The sequence below is a fragment of the Salvelinus sp. IW2-2015 genome, linkage group LG15 (genome assembly GCF_002910315.2).
Source record: "Salvelinus sp. IW2-2015 linkage group LG15, ASM291031v2, whole genome shotgun sequence".
NCBI classification, from domain to species: domain Eukaryota; kingdom Metazoa; phylum Chordata; class Actinopteri; order Salmoniformes; family Salmonidae; genus Salvelinus; species Salvelinus sp. IW2-2015.
Genome location: NC_036855.1, coordinates 39354874 through 39371747, shown reverse-complemented (window position 1 = coordinate 39371747; position 16874 = coordinate 39354874). Strand labels below are relative to the sequence as shown.

Sequence of the window (16874 nt, the reverse complement as noted above, 5' to 3'; positions counted from 1 at the left end):
CAATGAACATCTGAATGATTCAGAGGACAACTGGGTGAACGTGTTGTGGTCAGATGAGACCAAAATGGAGTTCTTTGGCATCAACTCAACTTGCCGTGTTTGGAGGAGGAGGAATGCTGCCTATGACCCCAAGAAACCATCCCCACCGTCAAACATGGCGGTGGAAACATTATGCTTTGGGGGTGTTTTTCTGCTAAGGGGACAGGACAACTTCACCGCATCAAAGGGACGATGGACGGGGCCATGTACCGTCAAATCTTGGGTGAAAACCTCCTTCCCTCAGCCAGGGTATTGAAAATGGGTCGTGGATGGGTATTCCAGCATGACAATGACCCAAAACACACGGCCAAGGCAACAAAGGAGTGGCTCAAGAAAAAGCACATTAAGGTCCTGGAGTGGCCTAGCCAGTCTCCAGACCTTAATCCCATAGAAAATCTGTGGAGGGAGCTGAAGGTTCGAGTTGCCAAACGTCAGTCTCGAAACCTTAATGACTTGAAGAAGATCTGCAAAGAGGAGTGGGACAAAATCTCTCCTGAGATGTGTGCAAACCTGGTGGCCAACTACAAGAAACATCTGACCTCTGTGATTGCCAACAAGGGTTTTGCCACCAAGTACTAAGTCATGTTTTGCAGAGGGGTCAAATACTTATTTCCCTCATTAAAATGCAAATCAATTTATAAAATTTTTGACATGCGTTTTTCTGGATTTTTTTGTTGATATTCTGTCTCTCACTGTTCAAATAAACCTACCATTAAAATTATAGACTGATCATTTCTTTGTCAGTGGGCAAACGTACAAAATCAGCAGGGGATCAAATACTTTTTTCCCTCACTGTAGTAGTGACACAATGACTGAACAGATTGCCATGCTGCTGATCTGAGCAACAGGGTACAATTATGCACATCTTACTTGACACCTGTCCTCCCCATCCACTCTCTGTCTCTCTCTACCTCTTTCCCCCTCTGCAAATAATCTATCCATCACTGGAGGTTCATCTATAGACACAAGGAGAGATGAATGGGCCAAATTAGATTTGAATGGCATAATGTGGTTTTAGCATTATTGCCAAACAAGGCTTGAGTGAGAAAGGGATAACCTGCAGGGAGCTTCCTTATTGCAGGAGAGTGATTGTGATGATGTGTCGAAGGACTGCTTAAAAGGTCTAATTGTGTGACTTGTGCGTCAGTGATTGAGGAAGTCTTGCAGGCTTTAATACCAACCAGAAACTGACTGCAGTCCAAATGAGCAGTCTCACTCCATCTGTCCATCTCTGTCTGTCTCCCACTACGGTACTTCCTCACTCTTTTGTTTCCTCTCTCTCTCCCTGCATCCCTCTTGTATACTCTCTCTCTCTCTCCCGGCATCCCTCTTGTATACTCTCTCTCTCTCTCTGTCTCTCTGTCTCTCAGCCCCTCATCACCTCTCTCCCTGCATCCCTCTTGTATACTCTCTCCCCTGGCATCCCTCTTGTATTCTCTCTCTCTCTCTCTCTCTCTCATATACWATATATATATATATATATATATATATATATATATATATATATATATATCTGCCCCCCACCACCACCCCAGTCCCCCAGGTGCCACTGCAGGCTCATCATTAGCAGTGTCAAGGGGAACTGAGTGATACATGTGTGATGAGTGTTCATGTCTCGTTTTTGATGGGTTACACAAGCACCCCTCAGTGAGGCTTGAAAGAGGCTGAAGGGCCACTGCTCTGGGCCACTCTGGGGGTGTGTACACCCATTATGGACTGGTTAGGTGGCAGAGCCCATACCTAGCCTAGTTTTACAGCCTGTGTCTTGAAGAGCCATCCATCCCCTTTGTCTTTGTCTCTCTCGGTGCACTCTCTCTCTCTCTCTCTCTCTCTCTCTCTCTCTCTCTCGATGAGTCACTCCCGTTGGGTGGCAGCCATGTTTGCTGTTGTTGTTGTTGTTGTCTGTCAGGCCTTAGGGTTAATTGGTGGGTTGTGTACTAGGTATTACCTAACTGCCTCTTCCCCCTGGCATTTCTGTGGGGGGAGACTGAGGCTTCAGGAAGAGTGATGATTAATGTTGAAAGTTTAACACAAGTGATATAATTTCTCAGGATATCTGAGATGTCTCAAGTTGTTTGATTTTCCCCATTTTCAAAGTAAAATATGACTTTTTTTTACTCTGGATAACCCTTGCCATGTTCTACTGTATCTTTCAACTAATGGCTATGGTTTTATAACTGTACTTTATAAGTTGTATAAGAAATTGTATTATAAGAGCATTTTAACGGTATAATATATTATTATTATTTACATATAAATATGTGTATCGTTTAAGTATAAATCTTTAATTGTAGTTAATAACCCTTTTATTACAGTATAAGACCGCTATAAGAGCTTTATTACTGTAGATTATAGCTGTTTAATAACAGTATATCTATTGTATAAGACCTATAAATATACCGGACACTTAACTGTATAATAGAAGTCTATAACTGTTTTCTAACTGTATACTTGCAGTATAAACTCTTTAACTGTAGTTTATAACAATTCATAACAGTCTAATGGTAGTATAACCATTCTGCTGTGTGTGCGTGTGTTTCAGAGTGAAGCAGAAGAAGTCCAAGCCTCAGCACCTGAAGATCAACAGCAGTGTGGGGAGCTGTGAGAACCTCCCTACCCAACGCTCACCCCTCCACTCCTCTGACCATCGCTCACTCCGTTCCTTCTTCTTCCCCACCTTCATCCCCTCCACTCCCCCCGTCCACTCCGATGCAAGTAAGTGCCCTTTCTAGACTACCTTGGTGACTAACAAGTTATGATACCCAGGTATGCAGACAGCTTTCCTAAATCATAAGTTTCAGGCATTATACGACTGTATTGACTTCACAGTTTGTCCACTCTCTTATCTGTTCAAGTGTCATATGACCGTTGTCTGTGTCCAGTTTTATGGTAACTCTATGGTAGTACCACATAATATAGTTTAGTGTCTTAGCCATACTTAACACAAAACCTCCACTTCCCATTCACAGTCTCTCTCTATATTCAGCCCTAAACCCAGTGACTGCTCTCTCTCTCTCTCTTTCTCGCTCTCTCTCTCGCTCTCTCTCTCTCTCAGTGAGATTATACACATAGACGAAGACTAATCCTTCCCAGATCACATACATGTATCCTAGGATACCCAGAGGTACCGTGTCAGCGCATACAGCCACCTTATTGGCTGTTGCCTTCTTAGTGCCCCCACCGGAAGCCATTAGCGCCTGAGCGGTACGGAGAAAGAGAGTGAGAGGAAGACGATGCGAGGAGACTGAGAATGACGGAGGCAGGGACAGGGGTGTCGGGAACAGGAGTGAAATATGGCCGTCGATAGGGGACCTGAATGGGTTTAGAGCAGGGATCATCAACTAGATTCAGCCGTGGGCCAATTTTTTCTTGAGCGGATGGTCTGGGGGCCGAAACATAATTACAAATAATTTGTAGACTGCAAATTGACCCCAAAAAGCCCAAACAGATACAATATTTGACTAAAACATAATAATTTCAAACCTTGCTTACATTTGTGTACGATCACATACACTGAGTGTACAACACATTAGGAACACCTGCTCTTTCTATGACATAGACTGACCAGGTGAATCCAGGTGAAAGCTATGATCCCTTATTGATGTCACTTGTTAAATCCACTTCAATCAGTGTAGATGAAGGGGAGGAGACTGGATAAAGAATGATTTTTAAGCCTTGAGAGAATTGAGACATGGATTGTGTATGTGTGCCATTCAGGGGGTGAATGGGCAAGACAAAAGATTTAAGCGCCTTTGAACATATGGTAGTAGTTGCCAGGTGCACCGGTTTGAGTGTGTCAAGAACTGCAACACTGCTTGGTTTTTCACGCTCAACAGTTTCCCCTATGTATCAAGAATGGTCCACCACCCAAACAACAGCCAGCCAATTTGACACAACTGTGGGAAGCATTGGAGTCAACATGGACCAGCATCCCTGTGGAACACTTTTGACACCTTATAGAGTCCATGCCCTGACGAATTGAGTCTGTTCTGAGGGCAAAAAGGGAAAGTGTTCCTAATGTTTTGTACACTCAGTGTATATCTTTCTATTATGCATGTGAATCACTTGGCGCTGATTTGCTGTTGGGCCGCAGAGTGCATCCGTACACAGACAGACGGACGTACACTAGTGGCAATGCCTCCAAACAATTGGGATACCCCTACCCGAGGTACAACAAAACACAACCATGTTTTTCACTCCCCTAATGTCTCCCATTTATGATATTTTACTGAAAAAGTGATTACATTGATAGATATTGTTACAAACCCCCTTAACAAGAAAATGCAGAATAATGCCTGGCTAGAGGGGGGATGTAACCCAACATATTGCTAAAATGTGGAATACAAGTAGTCAGTTGTCTGCCCATCATACACAACAATAATTAGAATATCTTAATGCATCATGGAAATATAGACCTGTAAACACAGAGATACAATAGGTGGTAAATATCAACTATGTATATTTAAGATGAATGTAAGCTTGGCTTTTTGGTAACTGATTAATCGACTACTTTCTAAGTCAAATGTTCTGTCATTCAGTGCGTTATGGTTCTGCCTGATGAAAATACATGCAGTTTTTTTTAATGTTGTGGCGATTGTATATAACTCTAAGCGTAGCCTATAGGCCTAGGACAGGGTTGCAGAGCCCATGCATAGCCAATAGAGCCAAGTGAAACGTGTTCTTATAAGCCCAGTCAATAAGCAATCGAATGTGAAAACAGAGTTTTGGGTGGATACTTTTTAAAAGAGGATCCCAGCTTTCTCCTGCTGCTATATTTATTGCTTAGTTCTTAAAATTTAGCAGATAAATCCGCTTTACAACCGGTGTAGCCTATCTGGCATAAAGGGCCTTCAGAAAGTATTCACACCCCTTGACTTTTTCCCCAAAAAATTGTGTTACAGACTGAATTTAAAATGGATTAAATTGAGATTGTGTGCCACTGATCTACACACAATACCTCACAATGTCAAAGTGGAATTTTGTTTGTAGAAATGTTTACAAATTAATTTAAAAAAATGTAAGCTTAAATGTCTTGTCAATAACTATTCAACCCCTTTGTTATGGCATGTCAAAATATGTTCAGGATACATTTCAGCACATTTTATTGAACAAGTCACATTACAGGTTGCATGGACACACTGTGTGCAATAATAGTGTTTAACATGATTTTTTAAATGTTTACCCCATCTCTGTACCCCACACATACAATTATCTGTAAGGTCCCTCAGCCGAGTAGTAATTTCAAGCACAAGTTCAACCACAAAGACCAGGGAGGTTTTCCCCCAAAAATGCAAACATTGAATATCCCTTTGAGCATGGTGAAGTTATTAATTATGCTTTGGATGGGTTTTCAATACACTCAGTCACTACAAAGATACAAGCGTCCTTCCTAACTCAGTTGCCAGAGAAGAAGGAAACCGCTCAGGGATTTCACCATGAGGCCAAAGGGGATTTTTTTTAAAGTTACACAGTTTAATGGCTGTGATAGGAGAAAACTAAGGATGGATCTCAAATATTGTTGTTACTCCACAATAGATACACACGGCTCGGCGTGGCTTAATGTGACCATGCCCCCCAGTAGGGTACAGCAATAAGGTACTCGCATTACTCCCATGTATTTAGCCAAACTTTCATGGCATCCTCAGCAAACTGACACTTTTTTGTAGTTTCAATAAATAAAAATTTTCAGCAGGCTCACGTGTCGTTATTAACATACTTGGCTGTCACAACAACAAATGATTTGCATGATGCTTATTCTGACACTACATTTTTACACGACTGGCCAACACTGACAGTAAAGCTAGTAAAGCTATCCCATTATACTTACGTCACTGTTTGTTTACCCCTAGCTTTTTTGCCGGTTAGTTGACATCTAGCTGGCTAGCGAGAGAAGTTCATCTCAATCTAATTCGCTAGTCTTAAATATGTCGTGTAACTTCTTCCAGTCTTTGCCTGTCTCTGAATGGTCGAGGTACATATTTAGAAATTTGATTATTCTTGGCTTGCCTATATGTCCTTTCAACTTGCCAGCGACCAGCTGTGCAGACAACCCTACCAAATGGCCCAAGTATCCTATGGCAATATCTACACCTACTTGGTGGAATCTCCAGGTTTGCAGAAATATCCAAATGCAGAAGAATATTATAGTTGTTATTTGGATGGATACAGCTCACTAGTCCTTCTTATAAGCTAAGTAGCAAGCTTTGAGCAATACACATACAGTTGAAGTCGGAAGTTTACATAGACTTAGGTTGGAGTTATTAAAACTCGTTTTTCAACCATTCCACAAATTTCTTGTTAACAAACTATAGTTTTGGCAAGTCGGTTAGGACATCTACTTTGTGCATGACACAAGTAATTTTTCCAACAATTGTTTACAGATAGATTATTTCACTTATAATTCACTGTATCACAATTCCAGTGGGTCAGAAGTTTACATACACTAAGTTGACTGTGCCTTTAAACAGCTTGGAAAATTCCAGGAAATTATGTCATGGCTTTAGAAGCTTCTGAAAAGCTAATTTACATAATTTGAGTCAATTGGAGGTGTACCTTGTGGATGTATTTCAAGGTCTACCTTTAAACTCATTGCCTCTTTGTTTGACATCATGGGGAAATCAAAAGAAATCAGCCAAGATCTCAAAAAGTCTGGTTCATCCTTGGGAGCAATTTCCAAACGCCTGAAGGTACCACGTTCATCTGTACAAATAATAGTACGCAAGTATAAACACCATGGGACCACGCAGCCGTCATACCGCTCAGGAAGGAGACTGACTGTGTTCTGTCTCCTAGAGATGAACGTACTTTGGTGTGAGAAATGCAAATCAATCCCAGAACAACAGTAAAGGACCTTGTGAAGATGCTGGAGGAAACAGGTACAAAGTATCTATATCCACAATAAAACGAGTCCTATATCGACATAACCTGAATGGCCGCTCAAAGCCACTGCTCCAAAACCGCCATAAAAAAGCCAGACTACGGTTTGCAATTGCATATGGGGACAAAGATTGTACATTTTGGAGAAATGTCCTCAGGTCTGATGAAACAAAAATAGAATTGTTTGGCCATAATGACCATTGTTATGTTTGGAGGAAAAAGGGGGATGCTTGCAAGCCGAAGAACACCATCCCAACCGTGAAGCACAGGGGTGGCAGCATCATGTTGTGGGGGTGCTTTTGTGCAGGAGGGACTGGTGCACTTCACAAAACAGATGGCATCTTGAGGATGGAAAAGTATGTGGATATATTGAAGCAACATCTCAAGACATCAGTCAGGAAGTTAAAGCTTGGTCACAAATGGGTCTTCCAAATGGACAATGACCCCAAGCATACTTCCAAAGTTGTGGCAAAATGGCTTAAGGACAACAAAGTCAAGGTGTTGGAGTGGCCATCACAAAGCCCTGACCTCAATCCTATAGAAAATTTGTGGGCAGCACTGAAAAAGCGTGTGCGAGCAAGGAGGCCTACAAACCTGACTCAGTTACATCAGCTCTGTCAGGAGGAATGGGCCAAAATTGACCCATCTTATTGTGGGAAGCTTGTGGAAGGCTACCTGAAATGTTTGACCCAAGTTAAACAATTTAAAGGCAATGCTAGCAAATACTAATTGAGTGTATGTAAACTTCTGACCCACTGGGAATGTGATGAAAGAAATAAAAGCTGAAATAAATCATTCTCTCCACTATTATTCTGACATTTTACATTCTTAAAATAAAGTGGTGATCCTAACTGACCTAAGACAGGGAATTTTTACGAGGATTAAATGTCAGGAATGGTGAAAAACTGAGTTTAAATGTATTTGGCTAAGGTGTATGAAAACGTCAGACTTCCAACTGTAGCTAAAGTCACGGCGTAAAAGCCTGAAACCATGATGTTAACCTGGTCCTTGGGCAGTTGATGAAACTTAATTTGGTAGTATTTTTCTCCTAACATTGTTCAAACAGAACAGTACGCAACAGCTTATCAGCGTCGTAAAAGGAGGGTTAGCTAGCTAATTAATAAAGTCTGTTGGAATCGTGTCTTTGGCTGATGATCGTGACGTAAGTTCCATGTGTTCATCCTAACATTTTTACGTTTAGAATTCAAATGTTTTTAGGTATGATGTCGTTTGTTGATTAAGACGGCATGGAAGAATGTTAAGAATGACCAACCAAGCATTTCCGAAATGTTTATAGAATGATAAAAAAAAAGAATACAGCCGTTGTCAGATTATGAGTAAGGTAGGCAATTTAACATAGGAGTAATGTGAGTACCCCTACAGCTGTACCCTACTCGGGCGTGGTCATGTTAAGCTCTGCCTTGCCTTGTGTATCTATACTAAACCAGGGGCGCAACTTTGGTTTTAGAAGTGGGGGGGGACATAACCTGGCAGGGGGTCTGGGGGTCCTCCTTCAATTTTTTTGAGGCATCTAAAGCAAATTTCCTGCATTTCTACTAGAGCTGTAGCTGATGGAAAAAAATCTTAGTCGACCAAGGGTGGTCTTTTCTTTTGACCAATCGATTGGTCAACATTTTTAAACATGCATTTTTCCATATATAGACACACCCTATGTGTTTTACTAAAATCAACTATATGTACTGAACTTGTGTGATGCTTTAAACATGCTGTTTGAATAAAATAATTAAGACACACAAATGATTCGAGGGAGCCAGAGAAAAAAAACTGTTTGAACCTTTTTCTCCCGCTGCTGCTTGCCTTCGCAGATTCTGCCGTTAAGCTCCTGAAATTGCCGGTAACAGGCTACACCAGCGATCGGCAACCTTTTCCGTTTGGAGTGCCAATTTATCTTACCATTTCTACCAATCTGCGTGCCAGTTATGTTTTTCATATGCACATTTTTGTGGAACAGTTTAATTTAAAATAGTCTTTGTATCTTAAAATCATTGTCTGTGGTTCTATCTAAATAAAATAAAAAATTATACAAATCTAAAAGTAACTTTTATTGCCATTACCAACTATGTACAATTAGTCTACATAAAGCCAACATAAAAACATTGCAGCCTGCAGGCAGAAAATATCCTGATGAAAATAAATATCCTATAAATCACATTGGCTCCGCATGGCCTGTCTGCAACAAACTCGAAACATTGTATCAACTGTCAACTGGGTCGCCCAGAAACTCACACTAGCAAACTTGAAACATTATATAAAATATTCTGGGCCCTCAGAGTTTCCTGTGCCAGTGAGCTCGGGACAGACACAGCTGTAGGCTATTTGTGTAAGGGATAAGAAGTAATCAGGTATTTTATGTTTCCACTGGATCAGAGCATTACATTTTCCCCTTTTATGCCGAGTGGTAATCGAAAAGGGGCGAACTGTAAATATTGTTCAAATATTTTGAGGAACTATTGTCATTCTCAATTGATTCTAAAAACAGACTTTGTTTAGTTGCTGTTTGAGGTGAAGAAAAAATACTTTGAGAAGCTCCACAGCTCATTAGTGGTGGTGAGTTAAGACAATCAGAAATAATATCAGACATCCCCAAATGGGCACATTTATAGGCCTACAATTGCGTGCAGGCCAGGTAGACGAGTCATTCTTTTATATGCGTAATCAGGTGTAGCATAGGTTGTGAGTTCTGCAAAACACATGTCCACTCCGACAATAAGAACGGTAAATGACTGTAATAATAATATATTGAATCCACTGAAACAGGCACAAATCCAACAGGTGTCTCGTGTGGCATAAAAAAATAAAAACATTTGTGACTGCTTGACCCCCAAAAATATAATGTTTTCAAGACAGACCCCTTTTGTCATACAGTATTCCATATAAGGCACCTAGACCCTATGAATGTTGCACAGTATACCCTTCATCTTGTAATAAATCAAATCTAGCGATACATAACTTGACATTTCTGCTGTCCATTTTGACATTGTGGGAGGATAACCAACCTCCCAATTAATGGTAATGCATTTCTTAGCCGCTACAAATGCTATGGTTACACAGTTTCTTCTTATAACAGTCTCCAGTATCAACATTTCCAAGCAATCAAAAACAGGGAGAAGGGAGAATCTATAGACATGCCAGAATTCATCCAGCCTTCACAAGATCATAACATATGCAAATATGTCCCCTTTTGTGTTTTACAACTCCATTAGAGGAATTACATTCCTGAGTGCATGCTATTCAGTTTCACTGGTATATAGGTATGTTCTATTAAAACATTAAAACATTTGTCACTTATCCAGAGCGACTTACAGTTCATCTTAAAATAGCTAGGTGGGACAACCACGTATCACAGGCATAGAAAGTATTTATACTTTTTTGTAAAACTTTTTTTGGGGGCGGGGGGGATCGAGATGAGGAGGAGGATTATTTAAGATACTGTTTGAAGAGGTAGGATTTCAGATGTTTTCAAAAGTTGGGCAGGTACTCTGCTGTCCTAGCTTTAGGGGGAAGCTGATTCCACCATTGGAGTGCCAGGACAGAAAATAGCTTGGGCTGAGCTGGAGCTGGATGGTCTTACATCTGTATCCATTCATCATCATCAATAGTGTCTCCCAGGTTTTCCTCACAACTTTAGAGGTTTGTCTGACTGCCATAACATAGTTTCGATCTTTGAAGTGTTTCTGGTTTGTCCAGTGTTTACTGCACAGAGAGAATAAAGTGTTGCATCTGAAAAATGTCACGTCAGCGGTCACAGACTGGTCTTTACTTGCTGCCTGACCCTGCTGAGACCCCTGACACCATCTGATCCTGCTCAGATGAGGCATGACAAAGAATTACCTTGGTGTACATTTATACATTATATTATGCAAGAACAGAATCAATGCTTCAGTAATTGAAATGACCATTATTCCCAGATCTCTTAACTGTAGCCTACCAATCAACTCAAGATGGAACTTAATATCCCTGCTGGGAGACCCTGCTGGGATACCCGTCACCATCTGATTCTGCTAAGACATGACGAGCATAGTGTTGTGCACTGACTGTGCACCATGACAGTGAAACATGTAGCTGTTTATACCGTGTCATTGTGAAAAGTAGGGAATTACTTTGAGAAACTGACATCAATAACGTTACATTGCTATACTGACACTAATAAAAACTCACATTGCGCTGTCAAAAAACGTCAGAATATCGGTGTAATGGGTGCGTGCTGGTGGCAGGGAAGTCAGGCGCAGGAGAGTGAACTTGGTATAAACGGATCAGTTTAATAAATATTCAAAAACTCCGGAAACCAAAATATACAAAATAAAATAAGAGGGTGCAAAACCCGTCGCACACCAGAAACTAACTTGCACCAATACATACAACAAACAATCACCGACAAGGACATGAGGGGAAACAGAGGGTTAAATACACAACATGTAATTGATAGGATTGGCACCAGGTGTGATGGAAGACAAGACAAAACCAATGGAAAATGAAAAATGGATCAGTGATGGCTAGAAGATCGGTGACGTCGACCGCCGAACACCGCCCGAACAAGGAAAGGGACCGACTTCGGCGGAAGTCGTGACAATCGTTCTTCAATATCGGCTGCTGGTTTCAATGTTTGATTCTGGTCTAGTGTGATCGAGGCAAAGAGAATAGTTCAATTTAGTGAGCTAGCTAGCTAGGAATTAATACTTTTTTTCTGCTAAGTCAAACAGCAGTTGTCACGCCCTGACCTTAGAGAGCCGTTTTATTTCTCTATTTGGTGTGATTTGGGGTGGGCATTCTATGTTATCTGTTTCTTTGTTTTTGGCCGAGTGTGGTTCCCAATCAGAGGCAGCTGTCCATCGTTGTCTCTGATTGGGAATCATACTTAGGCAGTCCTTTTTTCCCTCCTTCATTTGTGGGATCTTATTTTTGCATTGGTTGTTATTTTGCCCTGCAGAATGTCACGTTCGTATTTGTTTTATTGTTGTCGGTGTTCATTAAATAAATAAATAGAATGAACACCTACCCCTTCTTCCCATGACGATCGTGACAGCAGTTACCGTGCCAGCTTCATCAGTCAAATAAAGAGTAGCCAGTTTCTGCTCTGCTTGCTTTGACAACTCTGAGAAAAAAATCACAACACACACAGACAACATCTGACTCTGTTCGCACGCACTGTGGTGTCCGCGCGGTCCTAAATCCAGCTGGCTGAAACTGCCAAACAGCCTATCCGACCGCTCTGAGGTGTTTGCATGGTCCTAAAGCACACAATAGCCGCTTTTTGTATCACAGTGCAGTGATAAAACTGGGGCGTCATGTCCCTCCCATCCCCAGTGAAAGTTGCACCTGTAACGAGTCCGCTGAGAGTCGGGAAGCAAGTTCAGGGAGTGAGTGTTTTAATAAATAAAATAAATAATGAACACAAAACACAAACAACGCACCGACATGAAAACAGAGTCAATAACACCTGAGGAAAGAACCAAGGGGAGGGACAGATATAGGGAAGATAATCAAGAAGGTGATGGAGTCCAGGTGAGTGTCATGAGGCGCAGGTGCGCAAGACAATGGTGACAGGTGTGTGGGATAATCAGCGGCCTGATGACCTAGAGGGCGGAGAAGGAGTATACGTGACAGCGCCCCTGTACTAACCTAAATGACAGAGTGAAAAGAAGGAAGTCTGTAAAGAATAAAAATATTTCAAAACATGCATCCTGTTTACACTAAAAGTAATATCACAAAAGATCTGGCAAAGACATTCACTTTTTGTCCTGAATACAAAGCATTATGTTTGGGGCAATACAATATATCACTGAGTACCACTGTTCATATTTTCAAGCATGGTGGTGGCTGCTTGACATCAGCAAATACTGGGGATTTTTACAGGATAAAAAGAAACGAGATGAAGCTAAGCACAGGCAAAATCGTAGAGGAAATCCTGGTTAACCTGGCTTTCCAACAGACACTGGGACACAAATTCACATTTTAGTAGGACAATAACCTAAAACACCTTGCCAAATATACACTGGAAGTTCTTACCAAGACGACATTGAATGTTCCTGAGTGGACTAGTTACAGTTTTGGTTTAAATCGGCTTGAAAGTCTATGGCAAGACCTGAAAATGGCTGTCTAGCAATGATCAACAACCAATTTGACACAGCTTGAAGAGTTTGAAAAATAATAAATGGGAAAATATTGTACAATCCAGGTGTGCAAATCTCTTACAGATTTAACCCAAAATACTCACAGCTGTAATCGCTGCCAAAGGGGATTCTAACATGTATTGTATCAGGGGGTTAAATACTTATTTAATCAAGATATATTAGTGTTTTATTTTTCATTAATCGTAAAAGAATATACACTACCGGTCAAAAGTTTTAGAACACCTACTCATTCAAGGGTTTTCCTTTATTTTTACTATTTTCTACATAATAATAGTGAATAATAGTGAAAACATCAAAACTCTGAAATAACACATATGGAATCATGTAGTAACCAAAAAAGTGTTATAAAAGGTGCGATTTTTCAAATAGCCACCCTTTGCCTTGATGACAGCTTTCCTCGGCATTCTCTCAACCAGCTTCATCAGGAATGCTTTTCCAACAGTCTTGAAGGAGTTCCCACATATGCTGAGTACTTCTTGGCTGCTTTTCCTTCACTCTGCGGTCCGACTCATCCCAAATTCTCTCAATTTGGTTGAGGTCGGGAGATTGTGGATGCCAGGTCATCTGATGCAGCACTCCATCACTTTCCTTCTTGGTCAAATAGCCCTTACACAGCCTGGAGGTGTGTTGGGTCATTGTCCTGTTGAAAAACAAATGATAGTCCCATTAAATGCAAACCAGATGGGATGGCGTATCGCTGCAGAATTCTGTGGTAGCCATGCTGGTTAAGCGTGCCTTGAATTCTAAATAAATCACAGACAGTGTCACCAGGACAGCACCCCCACACCATAACCTCTCCTCCATGCTTTACAGTGGGAAATACACATGCAGAGATCATCCGTTCACCCACACCGTGTCTTGTTGGAACCAAAAATCTCAAATTTGGACTCCTGACAAAAGGACAGATTTCCACCAGTCGAATTTCCATTGCTCGTGTTTCTTGGCCCAAGAAAGTCTCTTCTTATTATTGGTGTCCTTTAGTAGTGGTTTCTTTGAGGCAATTTGACCATGAAGGCCTGATTCACGCAGTCTCCTCTGAACAGTTGATGTTGAGATGTGTCGGTTACTTGAACTCTGTGAAGCATTTATTTGAGCTGCAATTTCTGAGGCTCGAATGAACTGCAGCAGAGGTAACTCTGGGGTTTCCTTTCCTGTGGCGGTCCTCATGAGATCCAGTTTCATCATAGCGCTTGATGGTTTTTGTGACTGCACTTGAAGAAACTTTCAGAGTTCTTGAAAATTTCCATATTGACTGATCTTCATGTCTTTAAAGTAATGATGGACTGTCGTTTCTATTTGCTTATTTGAGCTGTTCTTGCCATAATATGTACTTGGTCTTTTACAAAATAGGGCTATCTTCTGTATACCCCCCTACCCTGTCACAACACAACTGGTTAACACCTCAACCCTGGTCAAAAAGGTGCAGCAGCGCCTGTACTTTTTGAGGAGACTGAAGAAGGCCCGCCTTTCTCCCAAGATCCTGGTGAACTTTTCCCGCCGCACGATCGAGAGAATTCTGACTAACTGCGCCACAGTGTGGTTTGGCGGATGCTCCGTCGCCGACCGTAAGGCCCTGCAACGGGTGGTGAAAACCGCCCAGCACATCACTGGTCCCCAGCTCCCTGTCATCGTAGACCTCCAGCGCAAGCAGTGTCTGCGTAGGGCGCGCCTCATCATCAAGGACCCTTCACATCCATGCCACAAACTGTTTGCCCTCCTACCATCAGGCAGGCGGTACAGGTCTCTACGTTCCCGCACTAGCAGGCTCAAGAACAGTTTCTTTCAAGCTACTGTAACCCTGCTGAACTCTGTGACACGGCACTAGCCATACCCACCCGCCCACCACTTAGTACTGCCTCTGAGGGACCATTTTGCATTACTCTCTTTGCACTCTTCACGGTACTACTGGACTCTGATATTGCTTTGCAAAGTCTGATTAAGGACATTATTCAGATGTACATGTTTACCTCGGTAACCTCATTGCTGCTATCCCTGTATTTCAGTTGCATGCCTCCTTGCACTTTCAATTTGCCTTCATTGCATATTTAGACTTGCCATTTGTACTTGCCATTTGCCTTCATTGCACAGTTATACATCCCACTTAATAGCATACATTGTACTTAATTGTTTCACTTGGACATTGTTTGTACTCTTTCATTTGCACTTCTGGTAAGATGCTAACTGCATTTTGTTGTACTGTACTTGTACAATGACAATACAGTTGAATCTAATCGAATCTAATTGTCTCAAACGCATTAAGGGGGAAAAATCCACAAATGAACTTTTAACAAGGCACACCTATTAATTGAAATACATTCCAGGTGACTACCTCATGAAGCTGTTTGAGAGAATGCTAAGAGTGTGCAAAGCTCTCATTAAGGCAAAGGGTGGCTATTTGAAGAATCTCAAATATAAAATATATTTTGATTTGTTTAACACTTTTTTGGTCACTACATGATTCCATATGTATTATTTAATAGTTTTGATGTCTTCACTATTATTCTACAATGTAGAAATTTTTTAAAAAAATTAAGAATAAGTAGGTGTTCTAAAACTTTAGTCCGGTTGTGTATATATCTTCCACTTTGAGTATTTTGTGTGGATAAAAAAAAGACAATTAAATACATTTAAATCACTATTTGTAACACCACTAAATGTAGAAAAAGTCAAGGGGTGTGAATACTTTCTGAAGGCACTGTATTAAAAATGTAAACGTGCAAAACGCTTCCTCCATTCGCTATTCGAGTGCAGCCTATGGATTACATGCTTTTTTTCTAACTCAAAATTAATTCTACACATATAGTATATTAGTAGGCTGTACGTACGTAAAGACCAGATTAAATTGAGAAGAGTCTGATAGGTGAGAATATTATCAAGTGCTTGTTAAATTGTGTGTTAGAGATTGATGAAATGTGTGCAGCCTGCACAAGAAACCGAGCACAGCACATGCCTTTAATGCAACTTTTTCTTCATCATCGTTAGTTGCATCATGCAGTCTTAGGATATATGTTTTGATTTCTAATACATTCTAAGGTTTATATCACAACTAAAGTTGCATGAATAACTATAAATTAATCATTTAGGAGGACATGTTTCAAATAATCACTTTATTAAACGCTCAACACAGAATAGCCGCACGTGCTCACTCCCTCGGGAAATCGTTTGGGAAAAATATCAGCTATTGTATCAACCTTATTCTTCTTACTAGAAAATAATATAAAATAATGCCACGGTAATTAGAAGTACAGTAATTAGAAGTACATCTTGTCTGCTTAATGAACTAGTGTAGCCCACAGTCATATGGCATAGCCAGATCAGGGTCTAACATAAGGACGACTCAGAATATGCTATTCTGTTCTTCTGAAATAAAGGCTACATTTTCTTCATGTCATGTTTCTTTAGACCTGCCTAAAATAAATAAAGGATTTATTGTGAAGGTGCAGGCTATATTAAATGGAATTATTAGACTTTTTAAAATGTAGATGTTCCAAAGGTCCGCATCAGTGGCTTGTAGGCTATGCATGGTAGCCCAGAGATGCCAAGTGTATTTATGTTAATTACCATTCAATTAACGTGAGAATAGCAGTTATTTACATGACAGTTACCGGCTGACAAAATTTCATGACCGAAACAGCACTATCTTGGTACGGTATATCTAGGAATATAAGTGGTACTGCCATGCCTCTGTTGTGCTTGAATAGCCAAATAACTTTTCAATGTTTGTTCATGTTTAAATCTCATTCACACACTTACAGCATATCAACAATGGGCATTTCAGCCAAATATAAGAACAAGCCTTTCACGACA

General features: G+C 40.8%; 1 protein-coding gene across 1 annotated transcript in view; it reads left to right on the top strand.

The window, feature by feature from the left end:
• Window positions 1–1663: 1663 nt before the first annotated feature.
• Window positions 1664–16874, top strand: part of LOC111974376 (kinase suppressor of Ras 2-like) — a 95444-nt gene continuing 80233 nt past the window's right edge. The window contains 2 exon segments of the mRNA XM_070446839.1: window positions 1664–1686; window positions 2582–2754. Of these exon segments, the coding sequence (XP_070302940.1) occupies window positions 1664–1686; window positions 2582–2754 (196 nt within the window).